Genomic DNA, 15668 nt, shown 5'->3' with positions numbered 1-15668 from the left:
CTACCTGGAAAAGACAAAGGGAACTGCATTATGTATTTTTCTGAATGCAAAATACATTTATTTTAACTTTTGTATTATTCTAGATACTTATGGTAATTTTAAAAGACAATCATTACAACATTTCTTAATTTAGAAAGCCCCACACTTGGGTTACTACAGTGGCAAATCAGTCTCTTGAGAAAGTAGAAGGGTTGCATTGTTAAAATTATGGTAGTGGTAATTGTAGTAGTTAGTATTTTTATGCATTCACCATATAAATAGCAACATATGAAACACTACAGACACTTAAACAAGCCAACTGTAATAAATTAGGTTGTGACTGAACAGGCACAGGCAAAAGCAAAATGCAGATTTAACCCAACTTTTCAACAAAAACAAACAAAAACAATTAAAAAAACAAACAAACAGAAAAGGAAAAAATGAATGATAAAAAAAATCATCAGGCTACCACAAATGGTACACCATTAATAATTATTAATATAACAATCTTCAAAATTTGCTAAGTCACTTTTTTTTAAGTTGATGCTGACTCAGTCAGTAATTTATCCCTTGTAACACTTACTTTGTGACATCTTAATGGGTTTTTGCACGGTAAATTTACAAACACTTCTCAAAACATACTGGGACTCTTGAATAGGAAATAAAAAAATGTCAAGCATGGAAGTGACTTTAAATTTGTTCTGAATTTTATTTGCATTGTTTTGTAATAGAATGATTCCTTGTATTTTATAAAATTTGAATTAAGAAATTGTATGAGAATAATGATCAGTCTTATTGATTATGACCTACAGGGGAGGACAGAGCCTTTTACCATGATGAGTGTAATTAATGCAATGAACTATTTACACACAGCATTTACCTTCTTTTAATGAGTGTGACTAAAATGAGATTGGCGCTCATATCTCCTCTGAGGGTCCTAGAAGTTCTTGCGCCGCACTTCGAGCCCCCGTCTTCTGAAGAAAAGATCCATTCTACTGAGAAAGGTGACAGAGAGGTGCTCCAGCTCAGAGCCCTCCTCCTTCCAAGTCCAACCAATAAAACTAGACCACTTATCATCATAGCCAATCACATAAGGGTCTGGCCCTTTTCTCGGCCTATCAGTTTTGAGTACAGACTCCTTTTTCCCCGGCCCCAGTTCTGACCAATCAGAGACAAGGCCGCCTGTGCAGAGGGCTGGGCGCGAGAATCGGCGGGATGGACAAAAATCATAATGCGTAATAGAGGAGCAGACAAGCAAGATAGACACAGCTCGAACAGCGAGCTATGAAAGGAAGGAGTTAGGCTTCATTTTTTTATTGTCGCCTTTTTGAGTGCGCTGTTGCTGTTTTGCAGACTGGTAACCGAAGAGGAAATATGGAAGAGATGTTATCTACAGTAAAACGGGCTTTTACAGTGAGACCGTAATGTTATGGGCTGTACATTATGTTAGCTCACTGGCTAGTCGAATAGTGCTAGCTAGATGCTGCTGCGTCTCAAAGAAAGACTGACATCGATTTCTATGGATAAACGTTCTTTCATGTGGGATTTTAGAAAGCTGCCAAACACAGGCTCGTCTTTGAAAAGATTCAACCATCCTACCGATTGTCATGGATAACGTGAAGGCATACAGGTCAGTGCAAATAAGAACAACATAGTTGTTTAATCAGTGTTCCATTGCAATTAAATATGCACGTATTAGTAAAGTAAAACTTGTTTTACTCTGGTTGTCTTGGTAGTACAGTGAATGCATTCATAATGCATCAGGTTTTATCTTTGACAGCATTATTTACACTGCACGTGCACCTGCACCACCCTGACGAACTGAGGTTCATGTATAGTGGGGTATGGGGTTACTTCTACCATACAAGACCGTTGTGATATTTAGAAAATTGGCCATTTCGAAAAGTGTAAATTCAAATTAATATTCTTTTAATCATAAATTATTCATCTTGCTCTATTTCACACGAATATCGCTGGGGCTACAACAACGTGACATAGCAGACTGTCCTGCGTATTGAAGCGCGCAGCTGCCGTCTTCATACAGCAGTGATGTAACAGCATAGCTCTTGGAAACACTGACACGTCAGTCTGATTTAATACTGTAAACTAAACTTAAATAGTTGCTCATTACATAGAAAAAAATAAATATGTTTAATTCAAGATTACATTTTGTTTTCATTAAACCATTCCCAGACAAAGTTTCCTTTAAGAGTATAAAAACCACTATGGAAAGTACCCGAGAGTTCACAAAATCACTGTTTGCATTCAGAAACCACAGCATGAAAAAGAACCTGAGATAACTGTTGGTTAAACAACTTCTGTTAACTTCATATTGGTTTTCAACAATCTAAATAATGTACTCACTTTTGTCCCACATGATCAGATAGGTAGATTCTGTAAAGCATTTAGAGTTTAAACTCATTGAAAACAGCCTGGAGGTGTTTGGGTAGTTGTGTAGGGTATTATTGGCTCTCGTCTTGATGAGGATACATATTTAAGGTGGAATAAGGAAACAACTGTGAAATAAAAACAGTTGTAGCTTGTGATGCTTTTAGTAAACTCCATTTATAGCTTTCCTCTCATCCATACCCCCTACCTGTCATTATGTTTTATTTAGAGTTTTTTACTCTAAGATGGAATAACTTCATCTTTTTCCAGGATAGCATTAACCCTGTTGGCTTTTATGACTGATGTTTTACAAAAGCAACAAACTGTGGCACTGTGTTTGTTTGCGACTAGAGATGATCTGCTGGTACAGAAATTTCCCCTAAAAGATAAACATTCTCATTACTCTAACCTGGAAAAGATTGTAAATAAATAAAAAGGTGCAAAAAAGTTTGTATAACTCTGACTACTTTTCAAACTTTTTGAACAACTGGACCGTTAGTACTTTGCCAGTCCTCTGACCACACCCCAGTGCACCACCTCCTCCATCTCAATGACACTCACACACTCTCATATACCTCTGGAGGTGAAAGAGCCTGTTGATGTTGGATCTCCCCCTTTCCTCAGCCCCTTTTACTCCCCCTTTTCCTGTTCAGCCACAGTTTCAAACTTACTAACCAGCCTCTCTTTGCTTCTGTGAGGGTATTAGGCCATACCTTACTTGTCATGTTCAGGCTTCTGCACCATCGGTTAACTCACACAGTCTGATGTTAGACCTGCGAAGTGCACTTTTCTCCATGTACGGTTGTGTGTGCATGTGTAAGTGTTTTTTTTTTCTGTGTGGAAAGTCCTGCTGTCTAATAACAGCTCTTAAAAACAGATGACTTTATAATTTCTTCCTCTATTTATGAGGCTTGTCTCTGCTACCACAAAGAAAGAGTTGCCCAGCAGTGGTACATGCCAACTTCTTGTGTCAGTACAGAGGGATTTAGAGTTCTTTTATGCAGCCATTTAGTCTATTCTTTTTACTTGGATATTATTAGTAGGAAACACACTTTAAAACCCTTTTACATCTGTTTTTCACATAAACAAATATTCTGATCCATGTATGGCTTATCAGGATATTATGTTAGTATGTTGATCTGGTGCTGATAGAAGTGCCTCTTTGAGTAATTTCACATCAAATCCCCATCACTCCCCTCATTAAACAAGCGTTGTATTAACCCCAGTATGACGTCTGCCATCTTTTAGCAATGATGAGGATGAGGAGCTGCACTCCACCGACCCAGAGAGTAAAGAGAACAGCAAAGATAAAAAGACTCTGTGCAAAGTCAAGTGGTCCAGAGATGAGGTAAGCTCGAGAGGTCGTTTCGTTTAATGAAATGAAGCTTTTTGAAGTGTAAAATCTTAATTTTTATTCTATAAGGATGAAAGTGGAAAGATTTTTTAGGCTGTTGAAGGATGCTTCTTTCATTTTGTGCATCTTTTTTTTTTTAGGATGAAAAGCTGAAAAAACTTGTAGAGCAGCATGGCACGGATTCCTGGAAGTTAATCTCTAACTTCTTTCCAGTAAGTGTTTCAAACACTTGTTTTCATCTCGACAGTGAAGGGGAGAAAAGAACGTCTGAAAGTGTTGAAGCATCTCCTTCAAATCTGATAGTTTCATACCAAACACAACTTTGATAATCTCTTGATTTTTAAAAAAAAAGTTTAGCCTTCTGTGGTAGATGGCTGGAGAGGCCATATTGCAGCTGGTGTAACCTTGAGGTGAAGTGTTGGTGTAATGAGGTGATGTGACTGTGTGCTCCTGTCACAGGGGAGAACAGATGGCCAGTGTCAGCACCGCTGGCAGAAGGTGCTCAACCCTGAACTGGTGAAAGGACCCTGGACAAAAGAGGAGGATCAGAAGGTAAGAGGAGATGGGAGTTTCCTGTTCTGGGACGGCTAAATAGGTAAATGATAGCAGAGACAGAAGGAAGCTGCAGGGAGTCCAGAAAGCAGCGAAAGAACATAATACAGACAAAAATGCCACAACATGTAATGTATGTTTTCACCCACAGGCACAAGCTGTACACATGTGTGAGCCAGCTTCCCGCTCAAACTTTCTCTGCCAGCTTCTATTTTCTTCTTTGCAGAATGATTTCTCCACTACGTCACCCCTAATAGAGCACAGACTGAATCACTACCTCAGAGTCCAGCCCCTCTTGTTCAAAGTGAAGCTGGAATATTTTCCTCAGCCCTTAAACTCTTTAAGTATGTCGAGAATGGTGTCTCAGTCCTACAACAACTTGGAGTCCAAACAGGTCTATCGATAGCATTCAAGGCTGCCAACAATGACATCACAGCATTTTTGAGCCTTGACAGACTTAAGTCAACAAGCTCTGCTGCCACTGCTGCAACAGTCACAGCTAAACACACTTTACTCTGAATGAGGAAACTAAGAGATGTGATTCCCTTTTTATTTTAACTTTTGGTTTGAATCTAAATCGTTCTATCATTAATACAGGGTGTCCGCCGGGTCTTAAAAAGTATTAAAAGTTGATAATTCAATTATGGGAAAATTAAGGCCCTTAAAAAGTATTAAAAAGTCTTAATTGTAGTGTTATGAGGCATTAAATTTTATTGGTGTTCAAGCTTTGACTCCAAAAGTATCCATGAACATTTATTTTCCTCTTTGGGACTGTTACAAACTAATCTGACACACCAGACAGACAGTTCCATATATCCGCCACAGAAGTAGTCCATTTGTTTCGAAAATGTTTTCAGGGTCTGAACCTTCAAAAGTAACCACACCTGGTGATTGGATGATCATTTTGCTCGTCACACTCCTCACAGACCAGCGTGAGGATCTGGAGAAAGCTTTAGCATCTCAAAATATTTCACTCTAGAACATAAGAGTCTCTCAAGCCTCCTGAGAAAATTTCTTGGACTTTTTAATGACCTGGGATCTTGAATTCTTACGATTTAGAGAAAGCTTCCCCTGATCTCAGTTGTTTTGGAACAAATTTTCTTTGTTAAAATCACCTTTTTACTGGATACAAGGCGATGAGATAAGGTATTTATCGATACAGTTACGTAGCGCTGTTGTTTGTGACGTGACAACAAGCAAAGTTGTAATTTTGTGAGCCGCAGGCTATATGTATTGCTAGCAGCCTAACATATCCATACGCTAATGTGACAACAAACTCAGTTCGTACAGTTGTTCAGTAGCCATCCATATGTATTTTATGCAAGTTGGCCTTAAATAACTGTTACTTGTTGTGGTAATGGAAATGTCAGTTAACCTGCCTTTAGTTTCATTTATACTTTCAAGCTTTATTCCTTCTCAGCTTACCTAATTTATGTTAAAATAAAAACTACAATCATCAAAGATTGGTTGCTAACAGCAGCTTAAAGTCCCGGTAAGGTCTTAAGACTTTTTGAAAGGTTTTTAAAAAAGTCTTAAAAAGGTTTTGAATTTAACCTCAGGATTTCAGCATATACCCTGTAATAAAGACACAAGGAAACATGAGCATGGAGTAAAATGATAACTTTCCCTCTGTCTTCAGGTTATTGACCTAGTTCATAAGTACGGTCCCAAGCGATGGTCTGTGATCGCCAAACACCTCCAGGGTAGAATTGGGAAGCAGTGTCGTGAACGCTGGCACAACCACCTCAATCCAGAGGTGAAGAAGTCTTCATGGACTCAGGAAGAGGACAGGATCATCTATGAAGCCCACAAACGTCTGGGCAACCGCTGGGCAGAGATCTCCAAGCTCCTCCCTGGACGGTAATCATTTTGTATGCACATTGTGTTAACCCATTTCTGGTTTGATTTGTGAAATTATACCAAAATGTTTTTGATCCTTTCCCCAACAGAACAGACAACTCCATCAAGAACCACTGGAACTCCACCATGAGGAGGAAGGTGGAGCACGAGGGCTACCTGCAAGATGGCGGCAAACATTTTGCTTCTCCACATGCTGGAGGGAAGAGACGCCACCACAGGCCCTGTCCCCCAACACCGACAGAGCCCCAGCACTGCGATCACAGTCCCCTGCCTGTGCCCAACCAGGTCCACTCAGCTCTTTAACGCTCATTCATTTCGATATTATCAGAGAGAGGGTTTGTACTGAAGCATCTTTTACTGTTCCAGATCGGGGGGTATCCATTTGACCCCCACAGTGGACACTTGATGGACAGTCTTCCTAATAACTCAGGCTTCATTCAGGTAAGTTTGAGAGTCTTTGTGTGAACTCTTTATTTCCTGGGCTTTGTGTCGTGACCTTGTGATTGCTAACCCTGGACTTCAAATCAAAACACTTGAACGTCCTGTTTTTTTCACCCAACATAACCAATCAGACTCTTTGATTAGGAGTAAATCTCACATCTTTCTGTAAATGATTTTTGTGTGAAAATCTGCTTTTCTTTCTTTTTTGTCTGGTTTTCTTAACTTCTGCCCTTCCTCCTTTCCTCTCGACCTCTCCTCCCCGACGTTTGTTTATTTCAGCCATCCTGCCTGGATGATCCTGACAGAGAGCAAAGAATAAAGGAGCTTGAGCTGCTGCTTATGTCAGCAGAGAGCGAAGTCCAACGACAAATGCAGTGCAGAGGTCCATGTGTAAGAACACACTCTGAATGTGTGTTTGCATACTTAGTCAGCATAGCCTGCGTGTGTTTGTAGCTTTATACACTGTAAAAAGTTTATTTTTAAACCAAATGAGTCTTAGAGTCAAATCCTGATATTTTTTAGATTTAAGGACAAAAAATAAGCTTTTTGCAGTGTATATGTGTTTGAAGCAGAGTGGCGCACGCGTCTGTGTGTCTGTAGCTTAACTTGCAGTAGTCTTGCTGTAGTAGCTTCCATCCACATCTTGCTGTACTCATTCAAACTGGCCTGATGCTGTGCTTGGTAGCCCCCTGTCCCACCTCCCACATCACCATCCCTCCAAACATAAACCTGCTCCCTTCTTCACCTTCACAAGTCCTCATCCCCATGGCAACGCGCAGCCAGCAGTTTGAACTCGCCCTTCTGTTCTTATTCTGTTCTCCCACTTTATGTCTCTCCATCAGTCCTTCTTCACTTTCAGTGATTTCATGTTGAAGACTGAATCAGCGTGTTGTAGCATCCCCACCATTCTTCTCTTTCCATCTTAAATCTGATAAACATTTAGAAAAATCACATTTGATGTCAAGCAGTGTCATGTAATTAAACATTTCTCATGGAGTTGCAGATCTTACTCTTCTGATCCTCCCTCCTCAGAGTCTGGAGCAGTACTCGTCCTGGTCTGATAGTGTCTCAGATGACACTATGACAACGAGCAGCAGCAGCCTGGAAGAGCAAGCAGAGAGAAGACCCTGGAGGGGCCCTCCACCCCAGCTCCCCGTCTCTCCGAGCAAGTTCCTGGCTGTGGAGGCGAGCACTGTGCTCTCCACCCTGCAGACCATACCGGAGTTTGCAGAAACCATGGAGCTCATCGACTCAGTGAGTGAACAGAACAAGCACGGCAGAGGACACATGAACTTCAGCGTGCATGTGTGTAACTAAAGCCTTGAATGTATTAAGACCTTCTGTAGATGTGCTTGTCTCTGCAGGATCCAGTTGCATGGAGTGATGTTGCCGGCTTAGATTTGTCAGAGACTGCAACGCCGCCAAGGCACAACCAGGCGGGCTTCAACACTCTCCTGCAGGAGAGGACGATCAATAACTCAGCTGGCTACAGTTCAGCTGCTTTCTCTGACCGTGACAAGAACTGTGCTCCATTCACTCTGGGAAACGTTGCTGCTCTTACTCCTATAAACTCATCCAAACCTTCCCAGGCATCCACTGGGAGGAGGAGGAGGAGAGAGAAGGGGGAGTCATCTCCTCTGTGTGACAGGACCTGCGCTTCATTCTTGGAAAATATCTCAAATTCTCCCAAGAAAACACCAACAAAGTCACTGCCGTTCACTCCGTCACGGGTAAATGAAACCTTCTCTTCTTCCCACTCGGTCCTTAGTTTGAGAATTGATGTACTGGGGTCACTAAAATGTTCTGTGTTTCCTCAGTTCTGCAACATATCAGGAGCAGAGCATCTAAACCTGGACAACCCCGCACTCACTTCAACGCCTGTGTGTGGACAACGTTGTCTCCTCAACACTCCGCTCCAGAAAGAAACCACGCCGAAGCACCAGAAAGAAAATGACGGGTAAATATAAAATTGTTTTGTTTTGAGGAAATTTTCCACAGAAATATGTAACCTCAGATTCTTAAAGAGAGATTCTGATCTTTCTAGTCCACGGACCCCTAAGTTCCGAAAAACTGTCATGATTCCAACCCCGAGGACTCCAACTCCCTTTAAAAATGCTTTGGCTGCTCAGGAGAAAATGCATGGGCCACTGAAGATGGAGGTAAGAGACTGAGTGCATTTCTTCAGTATGTTTAAAGCTTTTGATAAAACAACATTAGTGCAAAATGTTTCTTGTCCCAATCCATGCACTGTGTGGCTCTGGGGTCTTACTGTAATATGTTTGTATTTGTGTTTTCAGCCTCAGCCTTTGGCATTTCTCGAAGAAGACATTCGAGAAGTTCTTAAGCAGGAGACTGGAGCAGACATTTTTACCAGAGCAGACACTCAGCTCGACTTCAGAGCGTGGAAACATACTGTGCGTGTAGCATTAACTCTTTCTGCCATTGCGGAAATGTATCATTCTGCTTTTTGCTATCAAAAAAAGAGGACGACTATCAATTTAATTACACAAAACCAATGCCTCTTTGATTTCAGATCGACGGCCCAGCCAGAAAGGTGCGTAAATCTCTCGTGCTGGACCCTTGGGGGAAAGACTGCCTGAATGTCCAGCTCTTTCAAGAGCAGCTCAACAAGGCACAGGTAAGTCCCCACCCTGGTTTAAAATTACAGAGGCTGATCCTCAAACTGGATTGCAAAGCAAACTCAGGGATTTCACAAAAGTAGGGCACGTAACCACGAGAAGACGGGTATCAGGATACTCCCACAGTGTACACACTGCGAGTGTATGACTTTCAAAAGAGCATACTCATCAGGACTTCATAATAAATAAACAAGTGAATGTTCAGCCTTTAAAAGACTTGGACATAGGTCATACTTTGAAAATCAACAGTATTTCCAGTTTAATTAAATCTTTTCTCGTAGGTGCCCGATGAAAGTGTACTGACGAGCTCCTCCCTGGTCAGCCTGATCCCTGATGAGGAGGAGTGCCCCCGTTCTGTGACTTCTGTGCGCGAAGAGCCTTCTTTGGTCCCCGCTCATTCTCATCGCTTTACAAGCCCGCGGATGAAGAAGCTCCTCGCCTCCCACAAAACACCAAAACCCACCAACCTACAGGTAGGCTAGGAGGAGTTATTGTACACTGCAGATTGAAATGTGTTGGTTTTTTTCCTTCTACAAACAAAAATGATCGTTCCAGTTACTTACCAGAAGTAACATTTTGTAACCTCAAGGTCTTAGACACAGGCAGAGTTATTTATCAGATATTAAGCTTTTTGATTATTTTAATCCGTGCATTAAGTCAGTGTTAACAAACTTTCAGTTTTCTTTTTACTTGCCTTCCCTGCACATTTGAATTCCTGATTGCCCTTTTTAACAGGTTTTTGCCACTTTTATTTGTGTAGAATATTGTGAATCATTTGCAGGAATGTGTGTTGCTTTTCTTGCATATTTCTGATCTTGTGCACATGCACGAGACGGAGCAGCACCACCAGGCTGCTGAAAATCTCAAACTCATTAGTTTGAAGTTGCAGCCAAATATTCATTTTTTTCAGCCATTTTCATCAAACTGTCTTTTGTCTGACAGTAACCGGTTGTCATTTCCTCTGCAGGTGAGTGAGTGGGAAGCAGTGGTTTATGGGAAAACAGAGGACCAGCTGATCATGACGGAACAGGCCCGTCAGTACCTAAACCCCTACCCGTCCTCCAGCTCTACCTCAAGGGCCCTTGTGCTGTAAAGCCGACCCGTCTCACTGAGCAGGCAAACACTATGTCTCCCCGTCCAACAATGGAAACGTCCACTGACACCTTTAGGAGACAATCTGACGAAGAAAACTTTTCTTTTGAGGCAGAAATGGACTGCCAAACTGTTCACAAACGACAGCTGCTGGTATGGTTTCCATCACATTTCTAGTTCACTGCTCCTGAAGTTTCTGTTTCAAAGGTTCTGCTGAACAAAAGCATCCTGGCAGCATGAAAAGGTGTAGTTTTATTTTCTGCACTAAATAGTAACACTGAATCAGCCTTCTCTGACAGTAGGCTGTACACAGTGTTAATTACTAGCAGGCTGCTTCTGATTTTAATATTAATATATTCACAAAACAAAAAAACATAACACTACTCATTGTGTTTTTTTCTGTATTGCTCTGCTAAACTGACATATTTCTGTTCAGAGATGGTTGAATAGTTGGATTTAATCCATATGGATGTATTTCTTAATCACACTTTGTTCTTTTAGTACAGGGCTTTACAAAAACTACAAATATGAAGTTTGGTTCAGTGTTTTTTGCGGCCGCAGGGTCACGTTGTTGAATGCCTCTCTGTGCTGGTGTCAAGTTTTTGTGGATGTAGATAAGAAGCTGTCAGAATTGCACTACTGAGCTGAGTTTGCTGCTGAGGAAAGGGAGCGGTGTTTTGAGGGGGCAAACTGGATAGCACTTGTGGCGGTATCTTTTCTAACAACACAGCGCTTCCTTTCCAAGGCCATAGTGTCCCCGGGGACATGGGTTGAATGTATTTCATTTGCAATGTACATGTGTAAGAAGAACCTCAGAAATGGAAGGGTACCTTCATGTTTATTTCTTTTTATTTATTACCTTACAGCTCTAAAGCTTAGATTTTAATATAAATTGGACGCCACAAGTTTTTACGAAGTTTAACTTTGCTGACGAAACGGCCTAAAACCCCTGACTTCGAGCTCCACAGCAGATCTCTGTCGTAGAGGACGATGAATGATCAACATTGCTTTGGTCAGCTGACCAGTTTTCACATCATCAGTGTTCAAAAAGCATTTGGTCATGACCGACTGAGTTTTTTTTTTTGTATGAAGGCTGTAGGTTTTATTTATTTAATGTTTACTAATTTATTTATTTCTAAAAATAATCATTTAAGAGAAATTATTGAAGAAATTTATTGAATTTTCTCTTTCAAAATCAGGATTGGGCTGCCATTTAGTTCCATCACTCCAAGTTAGGACATGCACTGCCAATAATTTCATGTGTTATTTTTCTCCCCTGATCTGAGCAGATCTATAATCACTGTGTAGTTGTATGTATCATCTTGTAACATAGAGTTAGCCCCTTGATTTCTTTAACTGTCTTCTTTTGCCAGTAGGTAGCAAGACTCCATCTCCAACCTCTAATCATAGACAAATTGCACTTTTTACTCTTCATTAGTTTTAAATGTTTGTTCGTTCTAGTGATGTAGAGCTTGTCGTCATTTTTGTTTTGTGTTTATGTTTCAGACTGTCTTCCCCTTTCTTTTTTTGTATAATGGAATACTGACAGTAAGATCCTGCTGCTTAATTTTACATTTTTATCCTGTTGTGCTGCAGAAGTGTGTGCTTTAAAAATGTCTCTAAAGCCTTTTAAAGACTGGCTGTTGTCAAAATTCCAGAAAACAGGGTTTTAGTCCAATCCCCTGCAGTCTTTCAAAGATTTTATATCCTGCTTATTCTGCCCTCTAGCAAGACCCTGAACTCATAATTTCACTCTCTGCTTAAGAACATAATATAATGTTGTCATTTTTAACCACCCCAAACATAACTGCTCTACAATCTGCTGCAGGAACACTACAGCTATACATGGTCTTTTCTGTATTATCCACATACGTCCATCCAGCATTTGTTATAATCTGGATTATCCTGCTTTAAGCATCGGAGGTGAGAATAAGAAGGGAATCTTGTAAGGGAGATTAAGAGGAAAGATCAGAAGTGCACAGCTCTAAAACAGAACGTGGACTGACGCCCACATGAGGAGGTTTTATCTGAATCTCTCTAACATGTTTAATCTGTATATAGTTGTGTCTCACTCTGTGTGTTCATCCCTTTGTAAATTCCATCTGTGAAGTTCGAGTTGATGTGTTTGTGTGTTGACATTCGGTCTTGTAACGCCATAGGTTTTGAGGGAATCAAGAACATAAACAGAATAATAGCAGCTCTTTTGTACTACTGTAGTGAGCAATACACAGGATGCTGGACTTTAATTTAATCACAGACATCATTCACTCTGTATATTGTAGCATTTACAGAATTTAAATCATAACCAAGGTACCATAGAGATCCTGCCATCTGTCTATGTAACCGTGTACTTGTTTTTTGAATAAATAAATGCATCTGCTGCATGACTTCTACTGCAAAAAAACGTTTTGTTGGTGCCTTCTTCAGCCTCTCTGCCAAGCATCCCTGTACAAATTAGTGTAGGTTACATGGTGTTTTCCAGATAATAAAGATTTCAAATGATCCTGTAGTTTTTCTGACGTGCTCACAGCAGGCACAGCAACTTCTTGAGCTCTCGCCAGAAACTGATTCTTTGAAAGCTTTTTCTTTTTTAATCTTAATCTGCCGTCCGTAAATGTTGTCATGTCTCCACAGGTGGAGTTGACAGACATGCAGGTGATTTTGTAAAGTACTTGGTTTGAATGTGATGGAGAGGTTTGCGCTGAATCCTCCCCTGTCATGTGTGAATGTATATGTTAGGATGCTGTCAACTTGGCCTGGGGTCCAGGGGACACGAGGCCCCTCTATCAGAACAAGAGGCCTCTCCACAGGGTCAGCTGCTGGCCCTAAAGGGGCCCACTCACCCATGACTTAATGCCCCTGGGCTCCTTTTGTCCTCAGGGCTGTTGGTTTTTTTACAGGCCCATTCACTCGTTTGCCCCCCAAACGGAGGGAGGCAGAGGACGTGACGACGTGCCTTATGCTGGAGGAGCCGAAGAGCACACTCATACAAACAATGTGCACATAAACACACGGGCGCCGCATGCACGCCATGTCCACTTAATCAACCTGTCCACCCCTCACCCTCGTTCTCGTACAAGAGGCTCTATTGTTCTTGGATGACCCACACTCAGAGTTGAAAGATGTCGGGGACCTTTTGCCACTTAATTGGTTATTGGCAGCAGCCTCTCCACCTTATGCTCCATGCATGAGATCTAGGGAGTGATTCTTAGATTGCAGTGAATAAATGACATACAGACACTTCAATTTCAGCATAACAGCAGGTTTTTATACAAACAGAGCTTTTATTATGATATTTATCAAATATGGTTGTCTTTTCATATTGTTATGATGCAACAAGTGGTTATTTCCATTATCAGCGACTCTTATTTTCACTGCATTGTAGAGACAGAAAAAGACTGAAAACTCAAAAAGTTTTTAAGAAACTTTTTTTTTTTTTAAATGACATACTCATAAACAGTCATTAAAAATTTTGTTTGGATTGCCAAACGTCCATCTACTTCTACCCTGTGTTCATGTGTGTGTGTTTATGTGTGTGTGTGTGTTTGTGTGAGTTCATATTCGTGTCTACCTTGTATACTTGACATGAAACAGAGCCGACCAAACCTGCCCTGCCCTCTTCCTCTGAGCATACACCCAAAAGTAAAGAACACACACGCACACACACACACATAAACACACACTGTTTGTCTTTGTGTATGCTAGACAGCAGATGGCAGCCCATTATTGGGCTGACAGAGCAGTCATCTGGCAGGCACCCTGTTACCCCTCCTCCCCTCCTCCAACCCCCCCCCTCATCCCAAGACACCCAACACAACACAGTGAGGGTGGGACGCTTTTAGGCGGGAGAGCCCACAGCGCTGGGAGTAAGATAGAGAGAGTGTGTGTGTGTTTAAAATTGGACCCTGGCCTTTCAGTCCTGTATAGGTTGCTGTATCCATGTGTGTCATAGCCTGTGAGGTAAGTCAGACTCTCTTTGGGAGGTGATCTACCTTTCAGTAAAAGTAAAAACACACAGTGGATGATTTTCATCTGTAAGACTTTGTCTGAAAAGAGATTAACTATGTCCAACAACCTGCTAGTGAGTGCTAATCTACATTTTGTGCTTCTACTTTTATGATGCGTAACCTTTAACCCCCTCCAACTGAACACAGTTTTTACTCTTATCTCCGAAATGAATTACAACTGCTTTCTTGTTTTGTATTGTGTCATGTTTTTGTGATGATGTAATCAACTTCAAAGAGTGAATTCTGGGAGAAAGCGTCTGATGTTCCTGGAAACTTCTTTCTTTTTCCAAAAGTGAGAGCCACAAGCTCCAGATTATCCCCGACAAAACCAGCAGCAGAAAGGCTTCCTCAAATACCGTCTCCATGAATCAGAGTTTGCTCAGAGGACCAGCGCCACTGTCTCTCTTTGAAACATTTTCACCCTTCCCGTGCAAGACATGCCTCCCAAACCCTGGCCCCAGAGTGACTGCCTCCTACAGTCGTCCTTACAAAGGATTATACAACAGGGAAAATCAAACAGTGGGAGAAGACGAGGGGGAGGAGGGGGTGTCTCCCTCATGCGGGTCAAGGCCAAGGTTAGGATTAGGTTTGCTCTCTGTGTCCTCTGGAAGGAGGTAATCTACAGCCCACCCCATAGAGACCCAGCAAGGGTAACATGCTGGGAGGCACCACAGAAGAAGAAGATGACGACTGCATGCGACATCTGAGAGCTGCTTCAGTGCTGCCGGGGCAACCGGCACAATCCCTGCTCCCTTCGGTGAGGCTTTCTGCAAGCCTCAATCACACTTCCTCTCGCTTCAGCTCTGTTAAAAAGGACGGAGGCCCAGCGTGTTCAAGGAAGATGAAGAGGAAAAAAACTGTGAGATACAGACTGAGGTTCCCATTGAAAAGACGTAAACTGTTTATGGTGTACTGGATTTATAATCTCATGTTAAGCAGTGGATTATATACATATTTACAGTTTTATATCAGCACATAAACAAAATAATCATGGAAAAACATAGAGACATTTAAAATTCTTAGGTTACAGCATCAAAGTCATGGAATAAGGCTACATTTGGCTCCTTAGATATATTTCTATGTTACACCAACGTTAAACCTATGTCTCTAAAGGCAGTAAAGTTTACAATTCTGCGTTATGTAAGCATAGGCCCTAAACTGGGCAGAAAACAGCAGCATCTTATCTCTCTATGCATTCAGTCTAACAGGCGCTTGCATCCATAGTCCCGCCTCAACCAGTGATGTCACAGCAGGCAGAGCCCCTCATTCAAAAAGGACGAATATCTTTTGAGACCAGGGCCGGATAAAAAGATGGACAAGGCGTCACAATCCCTTCCTACTGTGCCAAAGTGAAGG

General features: G+C 41.5%; 1 protein-coding gene across 3 annotated transcripts; it reads left to right on the top strand.

The window, feature by feature from the left end:
- Nucleotides 1-1218: 1218 nt before the first annotated feature.
- Nucleotides 1219-12697, top strand: mybl1 (v-myb avian myeloblastosis viral oncogene homolog-like 1). Of its 3 annotated transcripts, none has more exons than XM_074693994.1 (16): nt 1219-1609; nt 3616-3715; nt 3862-3933; nt 4181-4273; nt 5913-6133; nt 6223-6418; nt 6500-6574; nt 6854-6964; nt 7607-7828; nt 7939-8304; nt 8392-8531; nt 8619-8733; nt 8872-8988; nt 9108-9212; nt 9495-9686; nt 10181-12697. In XM_074693994.1, the coding sequence occupies exons 1-16, from the start codon at nt 1587-1589 to the stop codon at nt 10304-10306; spliced, it is 2274 nt and encodes a 757-aa protein (XP_074550095.1). In that variant the 5' UTR covers nt 1219-1586; the 3' UTR covers nt 10307-12697. The 3 variants fall into 3 exon arrangements, with proteins under 3 accessions (XP_074550095.1, XP_074550094.1, XP_074550096.1); XM_074693993.1 differs by having other exon boundaries at nt 7921-8304; XM_074693995.1 differs by lacking the exon at nt 6854-6964 and having other exon boundaries at nt 7921-8304.
- Nucleotides 12698-15668: the final 2971 nt, after the last annotated feature.

The sequence above is a fragment of the Halichoeres trimaculatus genome, unplaced genomic scaffold (assembly GCF_033239565.1).
Source record: "Halichoeres trimaculatus isolate MK-OKI-2021-1 unplaced genomic scaffold, fHalTri1.1 fHalTri1_scaffold_18, whole genome shotgun sequence".
In the NCBI taxonomy this organism is placed as follows: domain Eukaryota; kingdom Metazoa; phylum Chordata; class Actinopteri; order Labriformes; family Labridae; genus Halichoeres; species Halichoeres trimaculatus.
The sequence above is the reverse complement of the archived record's forward strand: the minus strand, read 5'-3'. Positions and strand labels throughout refer to the sequence as shown.

What these genes read in the sequence shown, in the direction of transcription:
- mybl1 (XM_074693993.1), top strand. Translation starts at nt 1,587, where the DNA reads ATGGATAACGTGAAGGCATACAG. An exon ending in TAATCTCTAACTTCTTTCCA is followed by an intron (nt 3,934 to 4,180) that starts GTAAGTGTTTCA and finishes CTCCTGTCACAG; the next exon opens with GGGAGAACAGATGGCCAGTG. An exon ending in CAAAAGAGGAGGATCAGAAG is followed by an intron (nt 4,274 to 5,912) that starts GTAAGAGGAGAT and finishes CTCTGTCTTCAG; the next exon opens with GTTATTGACCTAGTTCATAA.